The sequence below is a fragment of the Mus caroli genome, unplaced genomic scaffold, assembly GCF_978045245.1.
Source record: "Mus caroli unplaced genomic scaffold, Mus_caroli_1 scaffold_5, whole genome shotgun sequence".
Classification (NCBI taxonomy): domain Eukaryota; kingdom Metazoa; phylum Chordata; class Mammalia; order Rodentia; family Muridae; genus Mus; species Mus caroli.
The window spans coordinates 90,956,219-90,982,703 of record NW_028227260.1 but is presented as its reverse complement, the minus strand read 5'-3'; the positions used below and the strand labels follow the sequence as shown (position 1 = coordinate 90,982,703).

At 35.5% G+C, this 26,485-nt stretch overlaps 1 protein-coding gene across 5 annotated transcripts in view; it reads right to left on the bottom strand.

Moving 5' to 3' along the window:
• Prrg1 (proline rich and Gla domain 1) overlaps positions 1–26,485 on the bottom strand; it is a 144,890-nt gene that overhangs the window by 84,168 nt on the left and 34,237 nt on the right. For 3 of the 5 annotated variants that reach the window (XM_021153771.3, XM_021153770.2, XM_029473594.2), the window contains exon 2: positions 1,263–1,313. In XM_021153771.3, the coding sequence (XP_021009430.1) occupies positions 1,263–1,272 (10 nt within the window). In that variant the 5' untranslated portion in view covers positions 1,273–1,313. Of the gene's footprint in view, positions 1–1,262; positions 1,314–8,274; positions 8,383–11,778; positions 11,824–13,477; positions 13,524–26,485 lie in introns of those variants that run through there. The other 2 variants (XM_029473596.2, XM_029473597.2) reach the window with 2 other exon arrangements.

Sequence of the window (26,485 nt, the reverse complement as noted above, 5' to 3'; positions counted from 1 at the left end):
TAACGAAATGAACTTAAATATTTCTAATGTCCAAGATCCATAATACCCTTATGAAAAACACAAAATAAGCATAAAGATTTCATGTAATTGTTCCCACTTTAAACAATATTTAAAACACTGACTGCATAATAGGACCTTTTGATTTGTATTACTATATTTCTTTTTTACATTTTTTTTCAAAAATTGTAATTATTTTTATGTACATCAATACATGTGTACCTCAATGAGTTTGTGTGCACCATGTATACATACATGCCTACAGAGGCCACAGTGTGTTGGAACACCTAAAACTAGAGTTAAAGTCAGTTGTAAGGTGCTTGATGTAGATACAGAGAACCAAAACCAGGTGCTCTGAAGGAGCAGTAAGTGTTGTTAATGACTGAGTCAGCCCATTTGTGTTACTATTAACAAAACTTATATATGATCAAGGCATAAGTGTAATTTTGGCAGGAGTTATAAAGAAGTTGGAATTTGAGGAGATTTACATCATAACAAATTTGAACTATTACACACATACACACACACACACACACACACACACACACACACACACCATACCTCCAACACCACTACCACCACTTCCACCTTTGATACTTGTGTTGCCACCACCACCACCACCACCACCACCACCAAAACCAAAAATCAGAATAAATAAAAGAACTACAGGACTGAGCCCAGAGACCCCAATGGAAGACCTAGGGGAAGGACTGAAGGAGCTAAAGGGGATTGCAACCCCATAAGACCAACAATATTAACTAACTGGATCACCCAGAGCTACCAGAGACTAAACCACCAACCAAGGAGTATACATGGAGGGAACTAGGACTCCAGATATATATGTAGCAGAGGATGGTCTTATCTGACATCAATGGAAAGGGAGGGAAGCTTGATGCCCCAGCGTAGAGGGATGCTAGAAGGGTGAGGCAGGAGTGGGTGAATGGGTGCATGACCACGCTCATAGAGGCAAAAGGGAGCAGGAGGAGGGGGAATGAGATGGGAGGGTTGTGGAGGGGTAACTGGGAAGAGGGATATCATTAAAATGTAAACGAGTAAAATGATTAATAAAAAATTTTAAAAAAAGAACCAGTGAATAACCCATATTATATTGGTCTTTTTCTACATAATTTTGAATCAGACAAATTTTTCTAATACCAAGTTAAAACACAATTTAAGCAACTACAAACGCAGTTCTAGACATAATTTCTCTGTTACACTAGATTACCATCAAAAGAATCTAAATAATTTTAAAAGGGAAGACTTACCCCTTCCCATTTTTCTCTTGTAGCTTCTGACAGGTCTTGAATGATGATTCTCTGTACAAAACAGAGCACATACACAATGAGATTCACAGAGGCTGAGTCACAACATCAGATAAGCCCCATTACAGCTGATGAAGTCAGTGTGAGCATTTCATTTCAATGCATTCTAATCTTACTCCCTCACAAAACTGTGTTCTCGACCACAGATACCTAAACTCAGAGGACAGAAAGAGTATTCTGGAAAGCACAGGCTGTCTATATCAACTTACTCTCATCTTCTTTATCTGGTAATAGATTTTGCTCCTGCCAAATAATATTCACCAACTTGGTCACATGGTTAACTTTTAGGAGGATAGTCAACAAAAGATGGCAGGCAAAAATACCAAAGGCTCAATATTAATAATCAGGCTGCCATATTATTAGCTTTCTTGTCACTGCCTTCCCTTCATTATCATTGTGACAAGTACAATATCCTTTACAGTGTAACATTTTCCTGAATGGTGTCAAACAGAGGTTCCCCAAATCAAATTATCCTTGAGGCAAAGCATCCCACAGTTATTTCCAATAAGCATCATGAATCAAACACCATGGATTCCTGACAACAACATAAGAGAATTACAGAAAGCACACAAATTGCAGTGGAAATGAAAGAAAAGTAGACATAGCAAAATAGATATTCTGTTTTATAGGTGGAAAAAGCATAAACATACAACATATGCATAAGCCAATGCATATGAATAATTCTTTAGTTTATTCGACATACAAACCATAAGTTATTATTTACAGTCACTTGTCAAGTGTCAAGCTCTTAACGTGTAGCTCAGCAGCTGAACACAGGTGTGTGTGTGTGTGTGTTAAAAAATATGACCTATCAGCCCATTAGTAACCTTACTTGAAATTCAGTAGGAGAAATCAATAAATAAATGCCAGAATGAAACTTGATAACTAGGTGTGGAACCGAATAAACCATTTATTTATTTTAAATTCTTCACAAAATGGGGAAATGTGCTACATGTGGGTTTCTCAAATTACATATACTCATATACTCTTATTTTATATACTATATAATATATATTATGTCATAATGTGCATGCATTTAAGTATGTTCTGGACATCCTATAAGGTATTAAAAATTATGTCATTTAAAAGCAAGGAAGGCTCTTTGATAAAATAAATATCTGAAATACTGACATAAACCTATACAAGTTTCCTTGTCAACAAACTTTTCAGTTACTTAAAAATTATGGTCTGGACAGATGGCTCAATGGTTAAGAGCAATTATTGTTCTTACAGAGGACTAGATTTGATACTCAGAAATCACATAGTTGGTCACAAACATCCTTAATTCTACTTCCAGATCAGACCCCCTCTTCTGACTTCCACAGGCACAGGAACACATACACAAATGCACACAAAATAAATAATATAAAATTTTAAAATTGGATAATGAGAAAATGTAGCAAAAGTTCAACTTATTTGGTATTCTTTATGAGTAACATTTTTTTCAGGGTCAATTCTTCACTTGATCTTTGCCAAAAGGATGAGAAGTGATACCAGGGTTTAATTCTTTAAAGCATTTCTTATCATTTCATTTTCTTTCGAAATCAGTTGAAGTTCTTCAAAACAATCTTATACAGACAAGGGTTAGGTCTTGTGAGCTCATTAAAACACCAAGCAAATAAAACAGGAAAAAAAAATGAATAAATGATTAGTAGTTCGGAAGAAGGGGACTGATAAAGTGGGAGGTGAACAAGAAAGGGTAATGAAGGGTGATATAGCCAAAATGCATTATACCTATCTATCAAATTGTCATAATAAGATCGACTATTATATAATTAATATATGGACAAAAAACTGTAACAAACTTTTATGAAAAACACTAGTTAATAAATAGGTCGACACTTTAAGTTATTTAAGCTAAATTAGGGTAAGAACTATTGTTCCACTCACTGGAATTTCTCCTTGAAGTGGTCTGTATATGCTGTCATCAGAAACTAGAAGTTTGAAGCTCCAGTTGCCTCTTGACCTTTCAAGTGAAATTATTCTGGGAAGGATTTAGGAAAAAGCCAGTACAGTGAAGGGTAATACATTTTTATAAAAATGATGACTTGAAAGAGTTAAGCAGGGTGATAGTGGGGTGGCTTAAGTTGGATTTTAAGAGGCAATCATTGGCAAGTATGGGGAAGGAAAAGTTAAGGGGTGGGGATAGCTTGACTAGCAACAATGATATCAAAGATGCTAAAAGAAAATCTGGCAGGATTTCTTGATTTCATTGTTTTTTTTTTTCTTTTTAATTTCTTGCCTTTTCTTTATTATGGAATCAATCTCTTTAGAAAAAAAAAAAAAGCCTATTTCTGTTGTTAGTGGGAACCACAAAGGAAAGAAAGGACTATGAGACAAGGCCAGAATTTTCCAGAGGTCAGCATGGTAAGAAGAGTCATCTGGAGAAGATGAAACCAAGGAAGCAAAAGTCAATATTTGCGCGTCAGCCACCTCATCCAGACGTCTAGAGGCAAACCTCAAAAAATCAGACTCTGGTTTTAAACAAAATGATTTCCTCATATATACAGGGTACAGAACTTACTAAGCCAAGCCAAGCTCTCTTCTGTTGCCAAAGTTTAACAAGTTCCTTCAACTCTCATCTCCTTTCATTTGAGAGGTGTTTGTGGGGCAGTGGGAGGTGGTAGTGGTTGGGGAGTACTTAAAGGTTTATACTTCTCTAAACATGAGGATTACTCAATCTTGTTTCTCAGATAGATCCCTATCTTAAAACTAAATAGCAGCCTACTCTTCCCCAACAACAGGAGCAGAGGCTCTCTCTAAAGCTTTAGCCTAACTGCAGTATCTATATACCCAAACAGGGCTGCCTTGTCTGGCCTCAGTGGGAGAGGATATGCCTGGGGACATCCAAGTGGGGGCAAACCTCTCAGAGGAGAAGGGGAAGGGGCATGGGGGAGAGGCAGCACTTAGGATGTAAATAAATAAAAAAATTAAAAGGTATGTCTTATTTAAAGCACTGGATAATAGTGAATTATTTAACTATTAATTTTATTTCATTTATTTTTTAATTATTTAAGCAATCATTAAAATGTGTCATGTAAATATAAAGAATCGTAATATATAATTATATATGATATTATGTTGGTTGTTTACACTTTTTGTTACCCATACAAAATACATTATTTTGTTCATCCTAATATAACTGAGAGAAGATATTAGCCATAAGATTTTTTTTCCATAGGAAATATTTTAATTGCCAAAAATAATTCAGTATGCACTAGAAATATAGTAGCTCTTTATAATAAAATTCTGTCTGAAAAGACTAAATAGTATTTCCTACATAATGCAATATACTCACAAACAATTAACAAAGTACTTTTTGGACAAATATTAAGAAATATAAATAGGCACACATTTATCCCAGCAAAAGAAGTCAGATCTCTGTGACTTTAAGAGCAGCCTGAGCTACATAGTGAATTTGAAGCCAGTCAGAGTTACAGAGTGAGGCCCTGTCTCAAATGAAGTAAAATAAAATAAAACTAATCAGTCTTCCATATATTTACATTACATTGCACTAAATAACCTCTAAAACAATGGTTCTCAAACTGTAGGTGATGACCCCTTGGGGGGGGTCACATATCAAATATCTTGCACATCAGATATATACATTATGATTCCTAACAGTAGCAAAATTAGAGTTATAAAGAAGCAATGAAATAATTTTATGGCTGGGCATCATCACAACATGAGAAAATGTATTAAAAGGTCGAAGCATTGGGAAAAGTGAGACCCACTGCTCTCCCTAAAACTAGATCCTGCCTTCCTGAAAAGTAAGGTCTTCAACCAGAAGTGGTGGTGTATGTCTATAATCGCAGTACTCCAGAAGCAAAGGCAGGCGGATCTCTGTGAGTTTGGGGACACTGTGGCTTACATAGCCAGAGATAGAAGGGAAAGTATCTCTCTATAATACAACCCTGTCAAAACAGACTCCAGTCACACCTTAAATATGCTTTGAAGAGTTTTAACTCTATTTTATCTGAATTGTCTAAATTAGACATATTAGTACCAGAGGATCCAGCAATACCACTCCTGGGCATATACCCAGAAGATGCACCAACATATAACAAGGACACATGCTCCACTATGTTCATAGCAGCCTTATTTATAATAGCCAGAAGCTGGAAAAAAAACAGATTTCCCTCAACAGAGGAATGGATACAGAAAATGTGGTACATTTATACAATGGAGTACTACGCAACTATTAAAAACAAGGAATTTGTGAAATTCTTAGGCAAATGGATGGATCTGGAGGATATCATCCTGAGTGAAGTAACCCAATCACAAAACAAACCTCACATGATATGCACTCACTGATAAGTAAGTGGATATTAGCCCAAAATCTCGGACTACCCAAGATACAATTTTCAAAACACATGAAACTCAAAAAGAAGGAAGACCAAAGGGTGGATACTTCGATCTTAGAAGAGAGAACAAAATATCCATGGAAGGAGTTACAGAGACAAAATTTGGAGCAGAGACTGAAGAAATGACCATACAGAAACTGCCCCATCTGGGGATCCATCCCATAAACAACAACCAAAACCAGAGACTACTGTGGGTGCCAACAAGAACTTGCTGACAGGAGCCTGATATAGCTGTCTCCTGAGAGGCTCTGCCAGTGCCTGGCAAATACAGAAGTAAATGCTCACAGCCATCCATTGAATGGAGCACAGGGTCCCCAGTGAAGGAGCTAGAGAAAGTACCCAAGGAACTGAAAGGATTTGCAGCCCCATAGGAGGAACAATATGAACTAACCAGTACCCCCCTAGAGCTTCCTGGGACTAAACCACCAACCAAAGAAAACACATGGTGGGACTCGTGGCTCTAGCTGCATATGTATCAGAGGATGGCCTAGTCAGTCATCAATGGGAAGAGGCCCTTGGTCCTGTGAAGGTTCTATGCCCCAATATAGGGCAATGTCACAGCCAGGAAGCAGGAGTGGGTGGGTTGGTGAGCAGGGAGAGGGGGTAGGAGACAGGGGGTTTTCAGAGGGGAAATCAGGAAAGGGGGTAACATTTGAAATGTAAATAAAGAAAAATAAAAAAAAAATCAATCATTCTAAGTAGTGACACCTTCCCTTATTATTTGATCAAGATGTAATCGTTTCTTTGAACTCATTGTATGAAATTTAGCTTAGATAGATACAAATACTTTATAGTGTATATCAGACTAATCTCACAAAGTAATTAATATTTCTACTATACATGTATGGGGTTCCCTACGGGGTAAAAGATTATTCTCAAAGAAAGATATAATGCTTGCTCAAAAAATATGTTCAGGAAATATAACATTTGCCTTAGTTTCCCTTAGTGTAGAAGGGAATTTTTTTTTATTTTTGATTTTTTTTTTATTTTTTTGATTTTTTTTTATTTTTCTTTATTTACATTTCAAATGTTACCCCCTTTCCTGATTTCCCCTCTGAAAACCCCCTGTCTCCTACCCCCTCTCCCTGCTCACCAACCCACCCACTCCTGCTTCCTGAGTGTGACATTGCCCTATATTGGGGCATAGAACCTTCACAGGACCAAGGGCCTCTTCCCATTGATGACTTAGTTTAGTGCCTAAAAACGCTAGTAAATCTATATGCCATATTAATTGATTTTAAGGGTTGTTAAGATTTCACTGACTATATTTTAGACTTTTTATATGTGTATGGGTGATTTGCCTGTATGTGTCTGTGTATCACATGCATGTCTGGTGCCTAAGAAGACCAGAAGAGGGCATTGAATCACCTAAAGCTAGTGTTTCAGATAGTTCAGAAGTGAATCCTTTGCAAGAACAAAAATTACCTTTAAATGCTGAGCCATCTACTCAGTGCCCAATGTTAAGTTCTTTTGCAAAATTCATCTATCTACACATAGTTAATGGTCTTTCAATTAGACTACATTCTTCCTTCAGCCTTTATTCAGTTTACACTTGTGTTTTAAATTATTAAATTTCATTGCTTCGGTAGGTTAGTATAATTTAGAACTGAAAACTTGACAGAAATATCATGTTCCACATAGTACTTTAGGTAAACTAATGTGTGTGTGTGTGTGTGTGTGTGTGTGTATGTGTGTGCGTGTGTGTGTATCTAGACCAACCTTACATCAATATCTGGGATGTGCTATTATTTTAACTTACTAAATACCAAATAACATTTTATTACACTAAACAGTTTGAATACCAATTAAATAATCAGTTCATAATAATATCAGGCAAATTGTGAGAATCTTTTATAGTCTAGTGAGTTAAAATATCCTCAATTTGGTAAAACAATTATACATATTTTCTCTAATTTTAGACAGACAGACATTGAAAACTATGCTGTATGCTTACTTTTCAACAGCGAATTTTTATTGCAGTTTTTAAACTATGTTTAAAGTAGAGAGAGAGCAATGTTATTATATATGTATATATAATAACATAATATTATACATAATTTATATTATATATATATATATATTTCTTGATAGATGCAAAAAGTAATGATTACAGAAAAACATTGCCTTTTAAATAATAACAGGGACACTTTTGCCAAAGACTGGAGTAACTGGCCAATGCAGTATTAGGGAGAAGGAAACTGAGAGGCAGTGATACAACTCTAATCCTGTTTTATGTAGTTCTTCAGCCACATAGGTGGCCTCACAAACCCCATGTTGACCATGGGAAAGTTCATCTTGGAAGGGAGAAGGAGTCTAAGTGCCCCCCTTCCCCGGTAAAGTTGTTAAGCTAAGGCACTCCTGTCAAGGTAGCACTTGAAAATATTCTGCAAATACCTAAATGAAAATGATAAGCTCAAAACCGATCATTTTAGCTACTCATTGTACGATATTAAGCAAATAATTCACTGTAGCAGAATAGTTACCATGGTCTTATAGCACAGGCACAGTAAGAGTAAGACATCGGACAAAAAGTGCAAACAAAATGGGAAAGGGTAGCAAAAGGCAAACAGGCCAAGAAACTAAAGATTTACCTGTAGAAAAGGGAGACACTGAAAATCAGAGTCCATCCTCTAAAGCTGAAGAGAAAGAAGCCAAGTCCAACTGATCATGTGTCATGTCTCTCAGTACTTCCTGTCTTCCTGGTTCAACAAGCCAGAGGAATATTATTAACTATTTTGTAAATGTGAGTTTCTTAGGAGCTCTAGCAATATTTTTTAAAAGGGGGAAATCCCACCTCATCCAATTTTTCTAAGTGTAAATAATTTTTAAGAGGTAAAGACATTCACTGGTTGTTTACTCTAAGGTAGAACCAGAAGATAGTAGGATCTTGAATCAGAGAGACTCATTGTCTCAGGGTCAGCAAGCAAACCAGTCCACAGAGAGGGACTAGTTTTATATTCCTCAGTACAAAGCATACTAAATAACAACTCGGAGTCACAGTCATGTATTTATATCTAGATTAGTTTGAATTACTTCTTGTCTCCTGTTTTGTTTGTTTGTTTGATGTTTTTAGCAGAATTATTTACAAACAAACAAACAACAACAAAAGCATTTGTTGGTTCTTTCCCTATTAGAACTGTCTATCCTGTATTCTGGTTGTGGTGGTCAATTTTGATAATGCTCTGGAAGAAAGAAAATTTGAGGATATGGGATGTGTGAAATAAAATTGTGAACCAGTGAAAGTAAAAGATTATGAGCATTTGATAGTCATGTGAGATCCTCTTAAGGAAAATTTGTGGACAAATCTGAAACGGGATTATCAGTTTCACAACTGTTTAAAATAAACACAAGAGCTGGAGAGTTGGCTCGGCAGTTAAGAGCAATCTTTGTAGCAGAGAACCTGGATTTAACTCTCAATACTTAAATGGGGGCTCCAGTCCCAGGGAATTTGATTCCCTCTTCTGACTTTCACAGGCACCAGATATACATACTGTAAAACACATGAATAAAATAATAAAATAAATATACATAAAACTTAAATAGGAGCATGGCTGTTTGAATTTTTGTATGTATCTTAGGAATTCTAAAAGAATTGAAATGTCCGTGTACTGATTGACAAGTAATAAGATCTAAGTTATAAAAGAGAAAATAAGTAAGTGAATAAATAAATGGTGGGTAAAATACAGTTAATAAAGACTTCTAACAAAAGGTGAAATCACAGTTCAGGTTTTAGAATTTATGCCCGGCTTGCCAACTCCTATCTGGTCTTAGGCAACTCATTTAACCTTTTCAACCTTTATTTCACCATATTGGGATTATCAAAGCATCTCTAGCATCATAGGCCTTGAGGAAAGTTTGAATGAAAAAGCTGTAACAGTTCTTGGAATCAGTGAGTAGGATCATGAAGGTGTTAGGTTTAACACCTACTACCCAAATGCTATGGTTCCATCTGGTTCTTCTGGCTTTCTTTTCATGTGGTCACTATGGTTCAATGCATTCAGAATTAATAATAACAGCTTAAGAGAGGGTAGTATAATATTTATTCTACAAGTGAAATTTTGATTTTTGATTTTTCTTCAGCTATTATAACTATTAAACTTGGGGATGGTAATTCTTTAACTATATCCTTTGTCATTTCTACAAATATTTGCCCTCTTTTCCCCAGTCTCCTATTCCTTGTAGTTATTCTTCTAATAATCCTCTGAGATTCAACTACAGTTAGCTATTAGTTTCAAAACACTGCAGGACATATTTTAATTTGCAGAGATGCATATCCACACTGTCATTAGTTTTAAACTACAAGGATGTCATAGATGGTTGGGAAAACTGCTTACTTCTCAGCCCTACCCTGCACGTTGACTCATTTTACAATAACCTCTGGAAACCATGCTTATAGTCCTAATGTTTAATTTCTTTACCACGTCCCATGGCTCTTCTAATTTAAGATTTAGAAGGCCAAAGAGCCCTTGTAGCACATGCTAAAGATAAGATAATCCCTGGAATCCTGCCATTCTTAAGAAATCTTTCCTAAAGCTATAGATATCTTCAGTTGTCAGAGGGTTCTTCTGTAAGAGAAAGGATGTGTCTTGTCCTGTCTTGCTTTGTCTTGCGACATGATTATTCAATGTAGCCCTGGTTAGTCTGGAACTCAAAGATCCTCCTGTCCCCCTAGTGGTGCAATTCAAGGCCTGCACCACCATACCTGGAACCTTTTACTCTATTAGGCCTCATTTCCCCTTCCCCGCACCCCCCCCCCGGCTTTCCATTCTTCCTGATATCACATCTTTCAAATAATAAAGGTTCAATTGGCACATGCTGCATACATGTGCACTGTTTTAAGGAAATTTCACTTATCAGGGCCCAAAACAACTCTATAATGTAGAAAGAAAATAACTATTGATACATTTTGAAGAAATCAAATTCCTCGTGTTCAAACAGCTAATAGGTAAGAGCATTTCAGGATTGGGTTAATGTCTCAACGCATTTATACTGAAATACCATAATTTTCTAATCTTCACGGAGACACTTGTGATGCTCTGGATATAAAATAATGAACCACAAAAGCCATGTGTTAAAGGCTTGATCACGTTGCTACTCAAAGGTAGCAAAAACTTTAGAAAATGAAACCAGTGGCATGAAATGGGTCCCAAAAGAACATGAAATAAAGATGTCCCAAAAGAACACATCCTGTCTCTATACCCTTTGTTGTTGTCTGTTTCCTGGAAGCCTTAAGAGTGCAGCATTCTTCCAGCACACCCACTGGCTTATCACAAGGAGAGAAACAACAGTCAAGTGACCATGGACTGAAGCTTCTGAAACCAAAATAAATTCTTCCCTCTTTAAGTTGATTTTCTGAGGTATTTGATCACAGAGAAGGAAAGCTGACTAATACAACACCAGTGTTACTACAGATCAAGATCTTGTCATGCATTTTCTTACAACAAATCTGGCATTCTTTCAGTCAAATCTTTAATCATTAAATAGTTATTTACTTTAAGGCAAGAGATGTTTACTTGGTAGACTGTTTGCCTAGCATGCACAAGGCTCTGTGTTTGATTCCCAGACCCATGTAAAACTCAGCATGGTGATGCGTAATTCCAGCAGTAGGCTGTGCAGGCAGGAGGATCAGTGTCATCCTTGGTTACATAGAAATTTGAAGGCCAGCCTGGAATACATGAGATCTTGTCTCAAAGCCAAAACCAAATATTGACTTAATATCATGTTTCAGTAATTTTCCTGAATATTAGAGATTTAATGGCAAGTAACACAAGTGATCACTGCTGCAGGAAAGGGTAGAATTTGTGAAGATGTGTGTGTGTGTGTGGTGGGGGGGTGTTCACGTGTTCATGTGTTCATTATATTTTTAAGGTGTAAATAAAGGAACTTAATTAGAGAAAAACAAGAAGTCCAATACAACTTTAGCACAGTAAATGAGAGAAGGATAAAGATGAAAATCAATGGTACAAAGCATTATGAGTTGGCACAACATTTAGATATCTGTTCTAACTGCGGTGAAAACCATTAAGCAATGCCCTTGTGGTCATAAAACAACCGACTCCCTAAGAGCTTGCTGAATTTTTCAAAATCCTACTAACCTTTAGCTACTTCCTGTGCAATGTTCACTTCACCAGATCCATTGTCTACAGTGCAAAAAAAGATTGCATTAACTCACATAAAAGATGGAAATGCTGATATATGTCATAAGTAAATGCTATGTATTAATACCTTTTAAAAATACAAAAACTACTACATCAAAGTACCATAACACTATAGATTCTTTAAATTTAGTATGTACTAAATCATATATCTATGCATGCATACATGTATGCATATAGTTGCTTTAGGTAGAAGTGCCAAAAATCACAACAAATATTGCTGAATTTTGAGATACCTTGTAGAATCTGTGGCACAATACTAGCCAAGTTATAAGATCAAACAAAGAGCACTTTCTATTTTGTTTTCCAGTTTTCCTAAGCTTAGGGTATAGTAACAGATACCAAAATCAGAACAGTCACCTTTTCAATTCAACAAACATCTGCCTACTAAGATATATAATGCTTATTTGTTAACATGTCTAGGTCTCTCAGATTGCAACAGTATACAATACAGGTAAAAAAATTCTCTGATCTCATGAAAGTTACAACCTATAGAGAAAAACATAAAATTATTTCTGTGCCATTTCATTTAAGTAAGTAAAATATACAATATCTTAAATAATGAGCAATAGTGGTCGATACCCAAAATGACAATTAGGGAGGAAAGAATATAAACTATTAAAATAATAAGAGTGTAAGGTAAGTATTTCCATTGCTTTTGTTGCTGCTATTTGTATGTTTGTTTGAGGCAGGGTCTTACTATAAAGCCAAGGCTTATCTAGAATTTGAGATCCTCTTGGCTCACTCAGCCTTCCAAGTTGAATTATAAAAGTACACCATTATGCAAGACCCACTTCTGATCTTCTGGTACTTGCTTTTTACTAGTTTCCTTATGACATAGTAGTTGGTATATATCATATGGCAGAGGTCATTAGACTATCTATAGCATATACAAGCGAAAATATTTACATTTCAAAGATTCCTGCTGTGACATTCTCCTGTTACAGTATTAAATCAGGCAGAGAAGTGAATTTGTATGTGACAATGATTTAACAGGATCAGTGAGAGAGGTCAGTAGGTTATGATAGTTGTCATAAAGCCTGACAACTCAAGTTCAATCCCCAGGACCCAAAGGCTTTAAGAAGAGAATCATTAACTAGAGCAACTAGAGAGCAAAAGGAGATCAAGGGGATACAAATTGGAAAGGAAAAAGTCAAGTTATCACTATTTGCAGATAATATGCTAGTATACATAATAAGTGAACCCCAAAATTCTACCAGAGAACTCCTCCAGCTGATAAACACCTTCAACAAGTGGCCAGATACAAAATTGACTTTATACAGATGAAAAACTGGCCAAGAAAGAAATTGGGGAAACAATGTCTTCACAAGAGCCACAAATAATACAAAATATCTTGGTGTGACTATAACTAAGCAAGTGAATGATCTATGACAAGACCTTCAAGTCTGTGAAGAAAGAAATCAAAGAAGACCTCAGAAGATGGAAAGATCTCCCATGCTCATGGATCAATAGGATTAACATAGTAAGACTGGCCACCATACCAAAAGCAATCTACAGATTCAATGCAATCCCCAACAAAATTCTATTAGAAAGAAATATGCCACATACTTTACAAAGTCATGTATGTATGTATGTATGTATGCATGTATGTATATGAAGAGGGAGAACATTTACTCACAGATAATGAGGTCAGTTAAGGCCTTTAATCTGAACACCAATGAAACTGGAAAAAAAGAAAAGCACCATTTCAAGGCCAGTCTTGGGCTACATTAGGAGTTTTCTCAAAAAATAAATAATGAAAGGAGAGATTACAAAGGAAAAGCTTTTTTAAGGCAGGCAGGGGAGTGTGACAGCTTATTCATTCATTACCTTGACTGTGAAAACAACTTCATGGGTAGATATATACATTCAAAATGTTTCCAAATTTATCTTCATACATAAACGTGATAACAATTTACATCAATTACACCTCAATAAAATTGGATACAAAAAAAGCTGAACTAAATTGATAATCTAATCATAAAAATATACAAAGTTTTCTACATAGTATAATTGTGACATCCTTTCATTTAATATATATATTAAATATATAAATATATATATATACATATATGTGAAACAATATACACATGGTTCTTGACATTCAATGGATCAATTTACTAGTTTTCAACTTCATAACTGTATGAAAGATACATACTTTCAGAAGAAAATGTACATGAATTTTCAATCTGGATCTCATTCCAGGCTGGTAATACATAATCTGATCCTCTCTTGATTTTGTTAGGCAGTAGCAGTGAGCCACAGACACCAGTCAGCCAAACAAAACTTAGTGTACTATATTGCTGTGATGGGGTGGAAGTATTAACTGCATTTTCAACTTAAAATATTTTCAAGTTACAATGGGCTTAAACTTTGTATAATTCCATTGTAAGATTGTATATAAAATGTTACCTCTGTGTGTGACAGAGTATGTGTGTACTTTAGCTTTAGTTAATACAAACAGCTTTTACCGAGGCTTACCTCAATGTATATGAGTCAACAATCTTGGAAGCAGATTCTCAAACCTTTTTAAGCCTTCAAATAACTGTAGCCCTGACAACTTGAGGGTCATATGAAAGGAATATGCTATACTAAAATCACCCAGTTATACTGCTCCTGGACTACTGATTCTCAGAAAAACACATCTGCTAATTACAATTGCTAGGCCTTGATAAAATTTAATGTGCAGGATAACATAGATAATGTACCACATATCATTTTATGCAATACTTTTAAATGGAGCATACATAAAGGTAAGAAAGGCCCAACTGTTTGGGGGCCCTAGTGAAGGAGTCAATCACTGCTAAGCATTGTTAAATGCTATTAACTCTTGTTACATGTATTAGCAATCTTAGTTCTATGTTGAGTTTTTGCTAACTTTATATTGATTTGCCATACTCCTTCTAATGTTTTCTTTGATTAAAAGTATGGGCATCTCAGTGATACGAGTATTGATGGCTCATTCAGATGGCCCAGGGTCATTCCCAGCACCTACATGGTAGTTCAACCATCTGTAAATTTAGTTCCTGATGATCTAAGGCCTTCCTCTTGACTTGCCTGGAATGCATATAGTATCCATAAGGTGCAGGCAAAACATTTAAACACATAAAAAAAATCAGTAAATCTAAAGGTTTATAAGTTTAAAAATACCAATAGTAGGTGGCATTTGACAGCTTTTTTTTTCCTTTTTTATTTATTCTTCTCTCATACAATATATTATGCCCTTAGCCTCCCTCCCTGAGCTCCTCCCAGTACTTCCCCAGCCCCATGGAAGATTAGAGAGGGAGGATTGCTGGAGCCAGAGGGTTCAAAGGCCAAGAATACAGCCCACAGAATCAACCTAGCAATCATGGAGCCTATATAGGTTTGCATGCATATATGTTATGGTTGTTAGCTTAGTGTTTTTGTAGAACTCCTAACAGTGGGGCTGGGGACTGTTTCTGTCTCTTTTGCCTGCTTTTTCCTTCTACTGGGTTGCCTCATCTAGCCTTGCTATGAGGATTTCTGTATAGTCTTATTGTAACTTGTTTTGCTATGTTCAGTAGATATCTCTGGAAGGCCTGCTTTTTTCTGAAGAAAAACAGAGGAAGTGGATCTGGAGGAGAGAGGAAGTGGGGGAAAGGGATTCCTTCCCCTGGGAGTTGCAACATTGAGCCTGTTAAAAGGCTTTCCTATATTGTTCCTGTCTACTTTTAAACATTGTCATTAGAACAGGCTGTATTGTAAACACAAAGAGCATATAATGGCTGCAGCAGTGGAGCTGCAGCAGTGATGAAAGAAGCAGCTACATTGCCAAGGGGATAGATGTAGACTTCCAGAGAAAGAAGAGGACAAGGCTGAAGTTGGTGAAGGGGTGCAAGAAAGTTCTTGGCCATTGGAAGCATTTTAAGGAACTACCAAGTACCCTGACACTCTAGGCCTGAGTATTAACATTAGACATTACCAAGGCTCGAGTTACAACAGACTAGGCCTATCAGCTGTAACACTAGTAAGGCTTCTACAGCCTTAGGCCCAAGAGCTGTAATATTAACCATGTAGGGGCTGATGGTCTCAATACCCATTAAAGAGGTTAACACTAGCAGATTCTGAATTATGCTGGAACTCACTGTTGCTGGAAGCCAAGGATTAGAACATCTGTAGAGTGTCAGGGCTCTGAACAAACTCTGACTCCCAGGACTGTGGTTGGAAGCTTCTGGGTCTGCTAGCCCAGTCACAGCACTAACACTTAAAAGTTCACAACTACAAACAACAGATACACATTTCATCATCTACTAAAATGTTTATCTGGATAGAGCATAAGGATCACAGCTAGCAGACTGGTAACACAAAAAGAAAAGCATGAAATCATGAACATATCCCTTGCTAAATTCTAACAAAATAAACACTCCCTTGTAACCAAAATATGCAAAGATACAGAACAATATAATGTACTGAATTCTAACAGAATAAAGACACCCATGTCACCAAAACGTGCAGATTAAGACACAGAACAAAATTTCATGGAGGAGCCCTACAAGCCCTCCATATATCCAATTCTTAGTTTCTAGCAAGGGTAGCGACTAGGCTTATACAGCTAATTTTTACACAGTAGATGAGTTTTGCATGAAGGGGTAGTTAAGACAGGGTTTTTCCATATACCCTAATCTTGCCCTGAACTCATCTGCAGCTGGCTCCAAACACATAATCATTCTGCCTCAACACTGCCTCCTTCTGCTCAGTGCTGGGATTACAAGTGTGTGATAACATGCCCAGTTTAGTTGTGCATATTTCTGAATGTCACAAAAATGGCATGAGTGTGGAGTCCTTTAGTTCAAGCATTTTTTGCTCACTACCATGCTCATGAAACCCATTCACATTGTTGCACAAACCTGGAGTACATTCATTTTCACTACTGATTCTATGTTAGGTGTATGTTACACTTTTTTACTATTAATGAACATTGAATTATTTTAGATATAAGTTTGCTATAAGCAGTGCTGTATACATTTCTGTCTCCTGGAATTACTGTTTCATAGAACATATCTACATTAAGCTTTACTTGCATAAAACAATCTTTCTGTGCAAGTACCAACAGGCTTCCAGGTGTTATACATTCTTAAAGACCTTTTTAAAAATTTTTTCAGTACTCTGATAGAAGGAAGTAGTGGCATGCTATACTTTTTTTTTTTTTTTTTTTTTTTTTTTTACCAAGTGAGACATTTGAACATACTTATATGTGTTAACTGGTCTTTTGGAGTTCTTTTGTACATTATTTGCTTCAAGTCATACCCACTGAAGTATATATTTTTGTCTGTATTTTAAATGTTTTAGTTTATTATTTGTGTTTATATACACACATGTGTACATGCACATGTGATATGTATTTGTAGCCATTTGTGCCATGGCACATGTTTAGAGGTCAGAGAACAACTTTGTTGAGACAGCACTCCACTTTCTCCTTATGTGGATTCCAATGAACAAAGTCAGGTCACCAGTCCTACATGGCAAGTACCTTTATCCACTGACATCTCACTGGCCTTATTTCATGGTTTTTTGAATGCAGGGTCTCACATAAGCAAGGCTGTCCTCAAACTTACTATGTAGCTCAGGTTGGTCTTGAACTCTTGGTTATCCTACCTCAAACTCCCAAATATATGAGACAGGAAGCCAGGTGGAGCATATACTTTTAAAATAAGCAAATAGTCATAATTATATAAACGTTCCCTATGGTTTGGTGAAAAAAAAAATGGCTTGAGCAGCAGAATAGTCATTAAGACAAAGAGGGCCAGCAAGATGGCTCAAGGGGTACAGGTGCTTAACATCCAAGCTGGGCAACTTTATTTCAAACCTCAGAACCCATGTAAGGGTACAAGAAGAGAACTGACTTCAAAAAGTTGTCCTCTGATTTCCATATGTGCATGTGCTCACACACAAATATCATGTGCACACAAAATATGATCATTTTTAAAAGATAAAGAACATCAAATGGGAATATCAATAGTTATCTCTTCCAGTATATAAAGATTGAGAATGGAAACTAGAAAAGTAGTAATGAAAATGAACCTCTAAAGCAATAACAAGACAAGGGAAGGGGCAGGGGATATTATGAAGACAAAACACATGAGTAGGATCTGAATCTTTTTAGCAGATTGGAAGGAAACCACAAAAAAGAAATAGGTCAAGAAACATGTTACCCATCGTCACAGTCCAGAAGGGCTTTTTGAAATAAAACAGGGTATCGATGGTCTTTAGTCTGTTTTTTAGTGCTATGCAATTTAGCGCAGTTCAGTGTTCTTAGGATAAAACACTAAATTTTACATAAACAGACATGGATCCTACCTGTAAGTGGTATACATATCTCAAGGGTCAAAAATTCATCCTTTAAAGGTACTATTGAATTAGCCAGTAAGGATGTATTAACCTTTCTTTAAACTCACAAGCCAACATTAGAATTTACTTTCCTTCTTTTTTCTTTCTTTTATGAGTTACCAGAATGTACCATAGCATTAGCTGCTTATTTTTACTTTACTTATTAAATTTTAATAAGACTCTTCAGATAGCAGAACAATCAGTTAAAGAAAGTTAATATTACCGGACAAGATCAATGCCTAATGGACACCATATATAAGTGAAAAAGGAGAAATAATGTGGCTTTGGGTTTCAAAATATTAAGCACATCACAGCACAGAATTTCAGCCTGAAACACAAAATATATATATATATATATATATATATATATACATTTTTAATGTGGTCTTATAAGAGGTTTAAAATAAATTAGATCATATGTAAAGAGCTCAACACAACAACAACTAGAAAAGCAGAATAGATTGTCACAATTAAAATTCTGCCATTATTATATTGTATGCCACAAAACAGATATTGAATAATCACTGCAAATAGCATACAAAAGGAATTCGATATGTCTTGGAGGCCTTAAAAGGAAAAAGACCTTTATAAGCTATGTATTACTATTACATCACTATCTAACAAATCATGCCACTGTAATGAAAATACTTAAGGATATTATATTAAAGTCATTGAGAGAACTAAAACTCAATTGCCTGCATACACAATTAAAACATTAACCTCAATTCTAAAGACTGAATATGGAGCTGCCAAGATGCCTCTGCAGTTAAAAGCGATTGGTACTACTACAGAGGACCTAGGGTCAGGTTCCCATCACCCATATCAGGTTGTTCAGAACTACTTGTAATACCAGTTCCATGGGATCTGATGCTTGCTTCTGGCTTCCTTAGCTACCAGGCATGCACATGATGCACATACATACATATGTGCAGGTACTTACACAGACACATAAAGTAAAAATCAATGTATCTTCAGAGAATGATTATTTTCAATAATGAAATTCTTAAATAAACAATACTCATATATAGTTCCTTTAATGATTGTTTCTGTTGGGTTCAAAATCCACTCAGCTCCCAGAAAAAAAATTATTCAAGGGCTGGAGCTATAGCTTATTTTTGAGTGTTTACCACAACTCTCTAAGTTCAAACCCTAGCACCTTAAAAATATTTAATAAGGAAGTGATTTTTCTTATCAAAGATCTTTCTCCTATAAATATCTTTTAAGGATATTAAGAGAAATTTGTTTCAAATAATTAACTAATAATACACCACATACAGTAAGATTTACAACTCATAAAAGCACAAGAGTAGGTTTGTTTATAAAACCAAAATTTGAAACCCTGAGGAAGTGCTATTTCATTTTGTAAACTAATAACTTGCTATGCAAAGACAACCCAAAGAAATTCATGATGCATTCCTTGAAGATTATATTATTGTGACACTAACCAAAGACAAAAAAAAAAAAAAACCCAAAAAACAAAAACAAAAAAACAAAAAACAAAACAACAACAACAAAAAACCTAAAACCTAATTCAGTGCTAGGCCTGAATTATCTGTTTTGGTTTTAAACTCTTTTTAATCTAATTGAACGGGAAAGCTATGAATCCTAAGAGAAAAAGCAGAACTATAAATTGAAGGTCAAAGAAAATTCTACCATTTATAAAATAAGCTTAATCATATTTAACTAAAAAATAATATCACCAATCCCTAAAAGGAAATATAATCTCATAAAGTCCTATTTTGTTCAAGCCTGCAGAAATCACATATACCATATATGATATTATAGACTCATACTTATTATATTTGAAACATACAAATGTATTTTAACAAGTTGAGCTTATATGATATTCTATTTTGTGATCTACTTTTTAGAACTATTCATTCTAAGTACTTTCCTATAAAATTGAAATTTCACAAGCATTCATATATGATAATTCAACCATGTTCTAAATATTTTACTATTTAAAAATAAAGTGCTAAATATTTTACTATTTAAAAATAAAGTGTAGTAGATCCATTTAAAACAAGCAGCCCTTAAAACTTTGGTCTATTTTTTTTTCTGCTAACAATAATGTAGCAGGGGGCTGGAGAGATGGCTCAGCAATTAACAGCACTGGCAACTTTTACAGTGGATTCAATTTGAAACACCCACACATCATGGATCAAAACTGTCTGTAACTCTAATTCCAGGGGATCTGACACACTTTTCTAGCTTCCTTAGGTACCAGGTACACATGTGTTACATAGACATATGTGCAGGCTAAACACTTATATACATAAACTAACAAAAGGTTTTAATAACCTCATGTACAATAAACAAATATAATATAGCAGACCAGGCATGGTGGTGCATGTCTAGTACTTTCCTATAAAATTGAAATTTCACAAGCATTCATATACGATAATTCAACCATGTTCTAAATATTTTACTATTTAAAAATAAATAGTAAAATTGTGAAAGCAGAGGCAGGCAGATCTCTATGAGTTCCTGCTAGTCTATTCAATGTAATTCCAAGCCAGTCAGGAATGAGATATATTTGAAACTAGATACAGAGACGCAGTAGTAGTAGTAGTAGTAGTAGTAGTAGTAGTAGTAGTAGTAGTAGTAGTAGTAGTAGTAATTCCAAGCCAGCCAGGAATGAGATATAATTGAAACTAGATACAGAGACGCAGTAGTAGTAGTAGTAGTAGTAGTAGTAGTAGTAGTAGTAGTAGCAGCAGCAGCAGCAGCAGCAGCAGCAGCAGCAGCAGCAGCAGCAGCAGTAACAATGTATCAGTCTTTTAAAATTTTTATTCTCACTTCTGATAATTTCCTGGGGACAAACAAATGAGACCATCAGATGTGGAAATCTGTTGTCAGCTATCTTATCCTTTGCAGCAAGCATATTTTTTTTCCTGGGAAAATTAAACTGATGACTACTAGATTTTTATATATAAGTAAATTGATTTAACTAATTTACAGACTGATGCTTACCTGAAACAGCATTGGAAGTATTCTATAGGAAATGGGTATAGCATGACAGTGGCAAAGTTAGACCACAGATTGTAAGTGCAAGGTAACTGATACCAGTAAGGCAAATTTAACCAGGTCAGTGTGTTCTGTTCCTTACTCTGTTGTGAAATATGTGTAGGAAACTGTTTCCTCCCTCACTAAAATGTTTCCTGGTGAAATGTACTGAGACTCAGGGAAGCTTGAAAGAGAAAACTCAAGATATAATTTACATACACTTCAAGTATTCACTATATGGGTTATTGTATGTACATGATTAGTTGCTGCTATATTTATCTATAGGCCCAATTATATTTTTGATCTCACCTAATTTGGTGCCATACACTATGACCAAATTTTAAAAAAATACTGCACATCAATTCAACACATTATTTCAGTATCAAATACAATTTATCCACTTGGTTTTCAGATGAGTTAAACAATATGTAAGTGAAATGATATCATAAAATAAGATAATATGAAGTTTATAAAAATAAAGTATTTAAGGAAAACGTGACACAGAAAAATTACAAATATAAAATACAAAAGATAGAAGTTTGTATAACACAACTGACTGAAATATTCTGTAACACTGATAAAGAGATGTACTCCCTAGTAGCCAGTGCCAAGAAACATGAGTTAAATGAACTGTGGTATCACTAAGATAAAAAAAAAAAAAAAAAAAGAAATCATTGACCAGAAACTTCATCACTTATGATTTGAGATTAGAGAGAGAGGAAAAAAAAGCTTACTCTGTTATTTTCAAAAGAAAAGCAATGAAAATGTCTTCAATATTCACATAAGCAGATTTAATAATACATTTCTTATACCTTTTAAGGAAACCAACAGAAATACAGCCAGAAGTATAGTATATACTATATTTATGTATTTAGAAAGTAGCTCACAAATTGTTTCCTAAAATTTCCTAGACATACAACAGAAATTACAGCCAATGAAGTGACCACGACAAAGGCAACACTTTGAATCTACCTGATCCAGACACCAATGGCCATTCTGTAAACAAAACCTGAAAGATCTGACCCATTGGCCCTTCTCCAAAGACAGAAGCAAACAGCCCTGGAAGAAATGCTGATAAGCAAGCACATGGGCCAAAAGAATTTAGAATGCCATTCCATTCTAAATTATTAAGGGCAAAGTTTATAGTTCATTTGAGGGAAGCCTTGGGTGCCTAAGAATTACTACTCAACATCAACAGATTGTGGAGAGCTTACCACATTGATTCCCCAAATCTGTATTGCCCTGGAAGACAAAAATCAAACTGAATCAGGGTATCTGTTGTCACAAAGTCAAAGATAAAAAGAAACGTCTACAACTTGTTCCATATGGAAATGACGTACTACAGTTCTTTTTTTCCTCCCCTAGACATTTGTCACTTTGGTACTCCACTTTCTGAAGAGTAAACTTATTTTTGCTAATCCTTTATTTCTTAGATATGCACCTTTCTTTTCATTGTAAGTGATGAAACAGGTGCTGAGCAGATTTGAAGATCTCCTTTTGCTGTCTCAGTTATGCATTAAGGCCATTATACTATTTCACTTAATCTGTGTATTAAGATCCCTATAAAGCCAGACATGGTGGCATATGTCTTTTATCCCAGTTCTCTAGAAGCAGAAGAACACAGATTTCTGAGTTCAAGGCCTGTCAGAGCTATATAATGAGAACCTATCTCAAAAGCCAAATCAAACATACATCAAAAGCCCTGTAAAGCCAACAGAGCAGAACAAGCTTATAATTCCAGCATTCAAAGAAACTATATTTTCTAGGCACTTGAGTTCATAAACTTACTTGGCTTAGCTTCTCTATATAATTCCAAGAGAATTAAGAAATAAAAATGGGCAAAGGAAAATGGATTGAATTACAATTTGGTCAAAGGAGAGATCTAGCTTTCTCCTCGACTGTGCCTATGACCATTTTACAATTTATAGAAATCCATACATGGGGCAAAGGCTAGAACACTTACATTTTTAAGTGGAAAGCAGAAAAAGGAAATTTATTTAATGTGTCCAAGAGGAAACAAGAGACCCAACAAACAACCCTTGTTGCTGCCACCGCAGCCACTACGACAACCACCACCACCTGAAGTAAGATTAAAATTTAAATAGAAGATAAAGAATACACAAATCTAAGTCCTAGTCCAGGTGTGATCCTGCTCACCATTGAATTGACTTTTCACTGAATGGGTTTCAGTCTAATCCTCTAAAGTGGTCTGACAAGTTCTTAAAACTGAAATCTCTCCAGGAAGACAAGCTCCTACTGTGGCTAAGGCCCTTTCCTTCTCCCAGCATGATATTCCTGGGAAAACTATCATTCCTTTGGCATCTCTAGACTATCTTCTTTTCTTCTAGGCCCATTACAATTTCACACTTTCTGTTCTAACACTTAAATTTTGAGGCGGAATACGTATATGTCTGAAGTAAATATAATAAGCAGAATGCAATTACGGGCCAAGATTAGATACAGTCCCATGCAGTCACATATTAAGAACCATTTTTCATAACCTCTTTGCTTTTAGTTACTTTCAGAAGGCCAGGCTCCTCCCTGTGATGGTTATGTACTTACCTTCTGAATCTGTAAGAAAGCTCTCAATTGAATATTTTCTCTTACATGTTGCCTTGATCATAGGGTCACTTCACAGCAATGGAAAAGAAAGAAACTGTGCTTTTGAGAGGGTTATGGGAGACCTGGTTTCCAGAATGAAGAAAATGGGGATTAGAGGATTCTCCATTTCAAAAGATACAGTGTTTTATGAAATAGAGCAGTCCTGCCCATTCAGTTCTTGGTGGAGCTCTTTACCCATTCAGTTTTTTATCCACAAGTCCATTACTTTGGTAGGTGGGAAATAGCAAACATTTTGTCTTTTCTTTGGAGACTAGCTTCAAGCTGTAAACTTCTGAAATCCTGTCTCACATACCAGTTTTCCAAGTAAGCATAAGTGCCTGATGGGTTAAAGGGGAGCCCAGGATGATTAATAATATTTCTGTTTCAGAAATAAGAAAACCACATCTTGGCTTGATGATAAAACCACTATGTCCTTAGACCTCCTATGCCTCAAGTCAGATTCATACTCAAATGCTATCCTTATTGTAGCATTAAGCTAACAATGAAATAACAACCAGTTGTTTTGTTGTTGTTGTTGTTTTACCTGAAAATAGATTCTATTCTACAGTCCATGTTGATACTTAAAAGGTCATTTTTAGAAAGATGAAACACAGATCCTAAAGCAAGATTTTCAGAGATGGAGCCCAGCCCAGAGTTCAGCTCTTCCAAGATTTTAATAGTAAGTACATTATAACTGAATCATCTCAGACCTCTACAAATGTTGAATAACTTCCCCGTTCAAAGACTTTGCTCACATTTTGTGCCTTTATTTAAATGCTACTTCATTTTCAAACCTTAATTGATTGTGAAAGTAATTATTACAAGCAGAACAATTCCCTTCCTCCTTAGGCATGCATGCTGATTAGCCAGAACATCTCTGTCTGAATTTCTGAGAAGACTTAAATCAAATGGACTCATTCTTATGAACTGACTTTCTAACTGCACAGTATTTCCCTCAGACGGCAAACTACTTAAGAGATGAGGACATGACTTGGCCTCTGCAGTACTGTCATTTAGTAACCAGCTGGCACAGAAAACACTTAGGAGCTCCAGGCTAAGACCAAATCTCTTCAGCAGTCTAAATAGACCAGTTATCTGTCTCACTGCTTTTCTTTAACTATAAATTCCAGTAATCTTTTTCACACATTGAGAAACTATTGCTTTCATTATCAACAAAAAACAGTGAAATGTAGGTAATAAACACATAATTGGTTTTGCTCTTTCTATTGTTTTGCTTCTTTGTTTACTTCTACTTTCATATAAAATAATTTGTTTCTTTAAAACATTTCATACATGTATATCATTTTACTTTGATTTCCCATTCCTTTACTTTTATTTTCCTACTTAACACCTAACACAATGCCATACGTGTTAGCACTATATTGAACATAGATTTTATTTTTTTGAGACAGGGTTTCTCTGTGTAGCCCTGGCTGTCCTGGAACTCACTCTGTAGACCAGCCTTGCCTTGAACTCAAGAGTTCAGAGATTAGCCTGCTTCTGCCATCCAAGTGCTGAGATTAAGTTTATGTGTCACCACTGCCCCTGAATAAAGATTTTTTTGTAGTAAGTCTGAATAATATTTTCTGTTCACTAAACTGATTGACAGCCTTTAGGCTAACAACCTGTAAAATGTATCCATTTTATTAGCTTCTTTATAACCGCCTACATGGAACAATTTATAAGCAGTCTTCTGTTATGAAATGGTTGTTCATTTAGGATGGTTTCATTTCATTGTAACCAAGAGAAAAACACACTCCTATTTTTTATACACACTTATTATTTTCTAATAATAAATTCCTTGGGTGAGTCATTATTCAGTAACTTACCATCTAGAAGGATATGATGAATTTCATTTTATCATTAGTGTAACAAGAGTATTATATTACAGGGTGGTTGTCTCAAATTAGCAGAAGAAAGCAAATCCAATTAGGAAAGATAAGACTTTAGAAAGCATATTTAGAAAAAAAATAGTAAATGCAGAATTTCCTACTATCCTTTATTTTATTTTACTTTTACCAAAAATTGTCCACTCATTTACATCATTTTATTTTGAAATGTTTCTAAGAGTACAGCAAAACTGAACTTTAGGGACAATGGCTTTCAGTTTAGGCATCATCCTTTTATTATAAAAGGGAGGTACAGAAATTTACATCATCAAATAGAATATCAGCGAAATGGGCAGCTTCATGTGACACTGTTTCAACACTAATTTCAGTCCTAATAACCTCTAAATAAGAAATATTCCTTGTTGTCTAGAACATTCTGGTGCCTTCATATTCTGGAAGAAGAACTTTGTCTCCAACTTTTATACTAATTGGTTGAATCTCTCCACCCTTCCCTTTCACACCTGATCCCACAGCCACAACTGTTGCTTGCAATACTTTTCCTTGAGACTTTTCTGGAAGCATAATGCCACCTTTGGTTACAATTTCAGTAGCACTCCTTTCAACAAATACTCTGACAAAGAGCAGAAGAAACTTTATAAAAGTCATGACTTACACCACAACAGCTCCAGACTCTGCACTGCAGCTGCAGCAAGGAGTCCTATGGGCTGGCTCAGGATACTTGAAAAGGCCCGCAGCATGCAGGCCCACTCCCATCTTTTATATTTATAAGAAAGAGCTTTTTTTTTTCTGGCATGATAGAATATGTCTCTCATCCTAGCATTGGGAACATGAAGCAGGAAAAC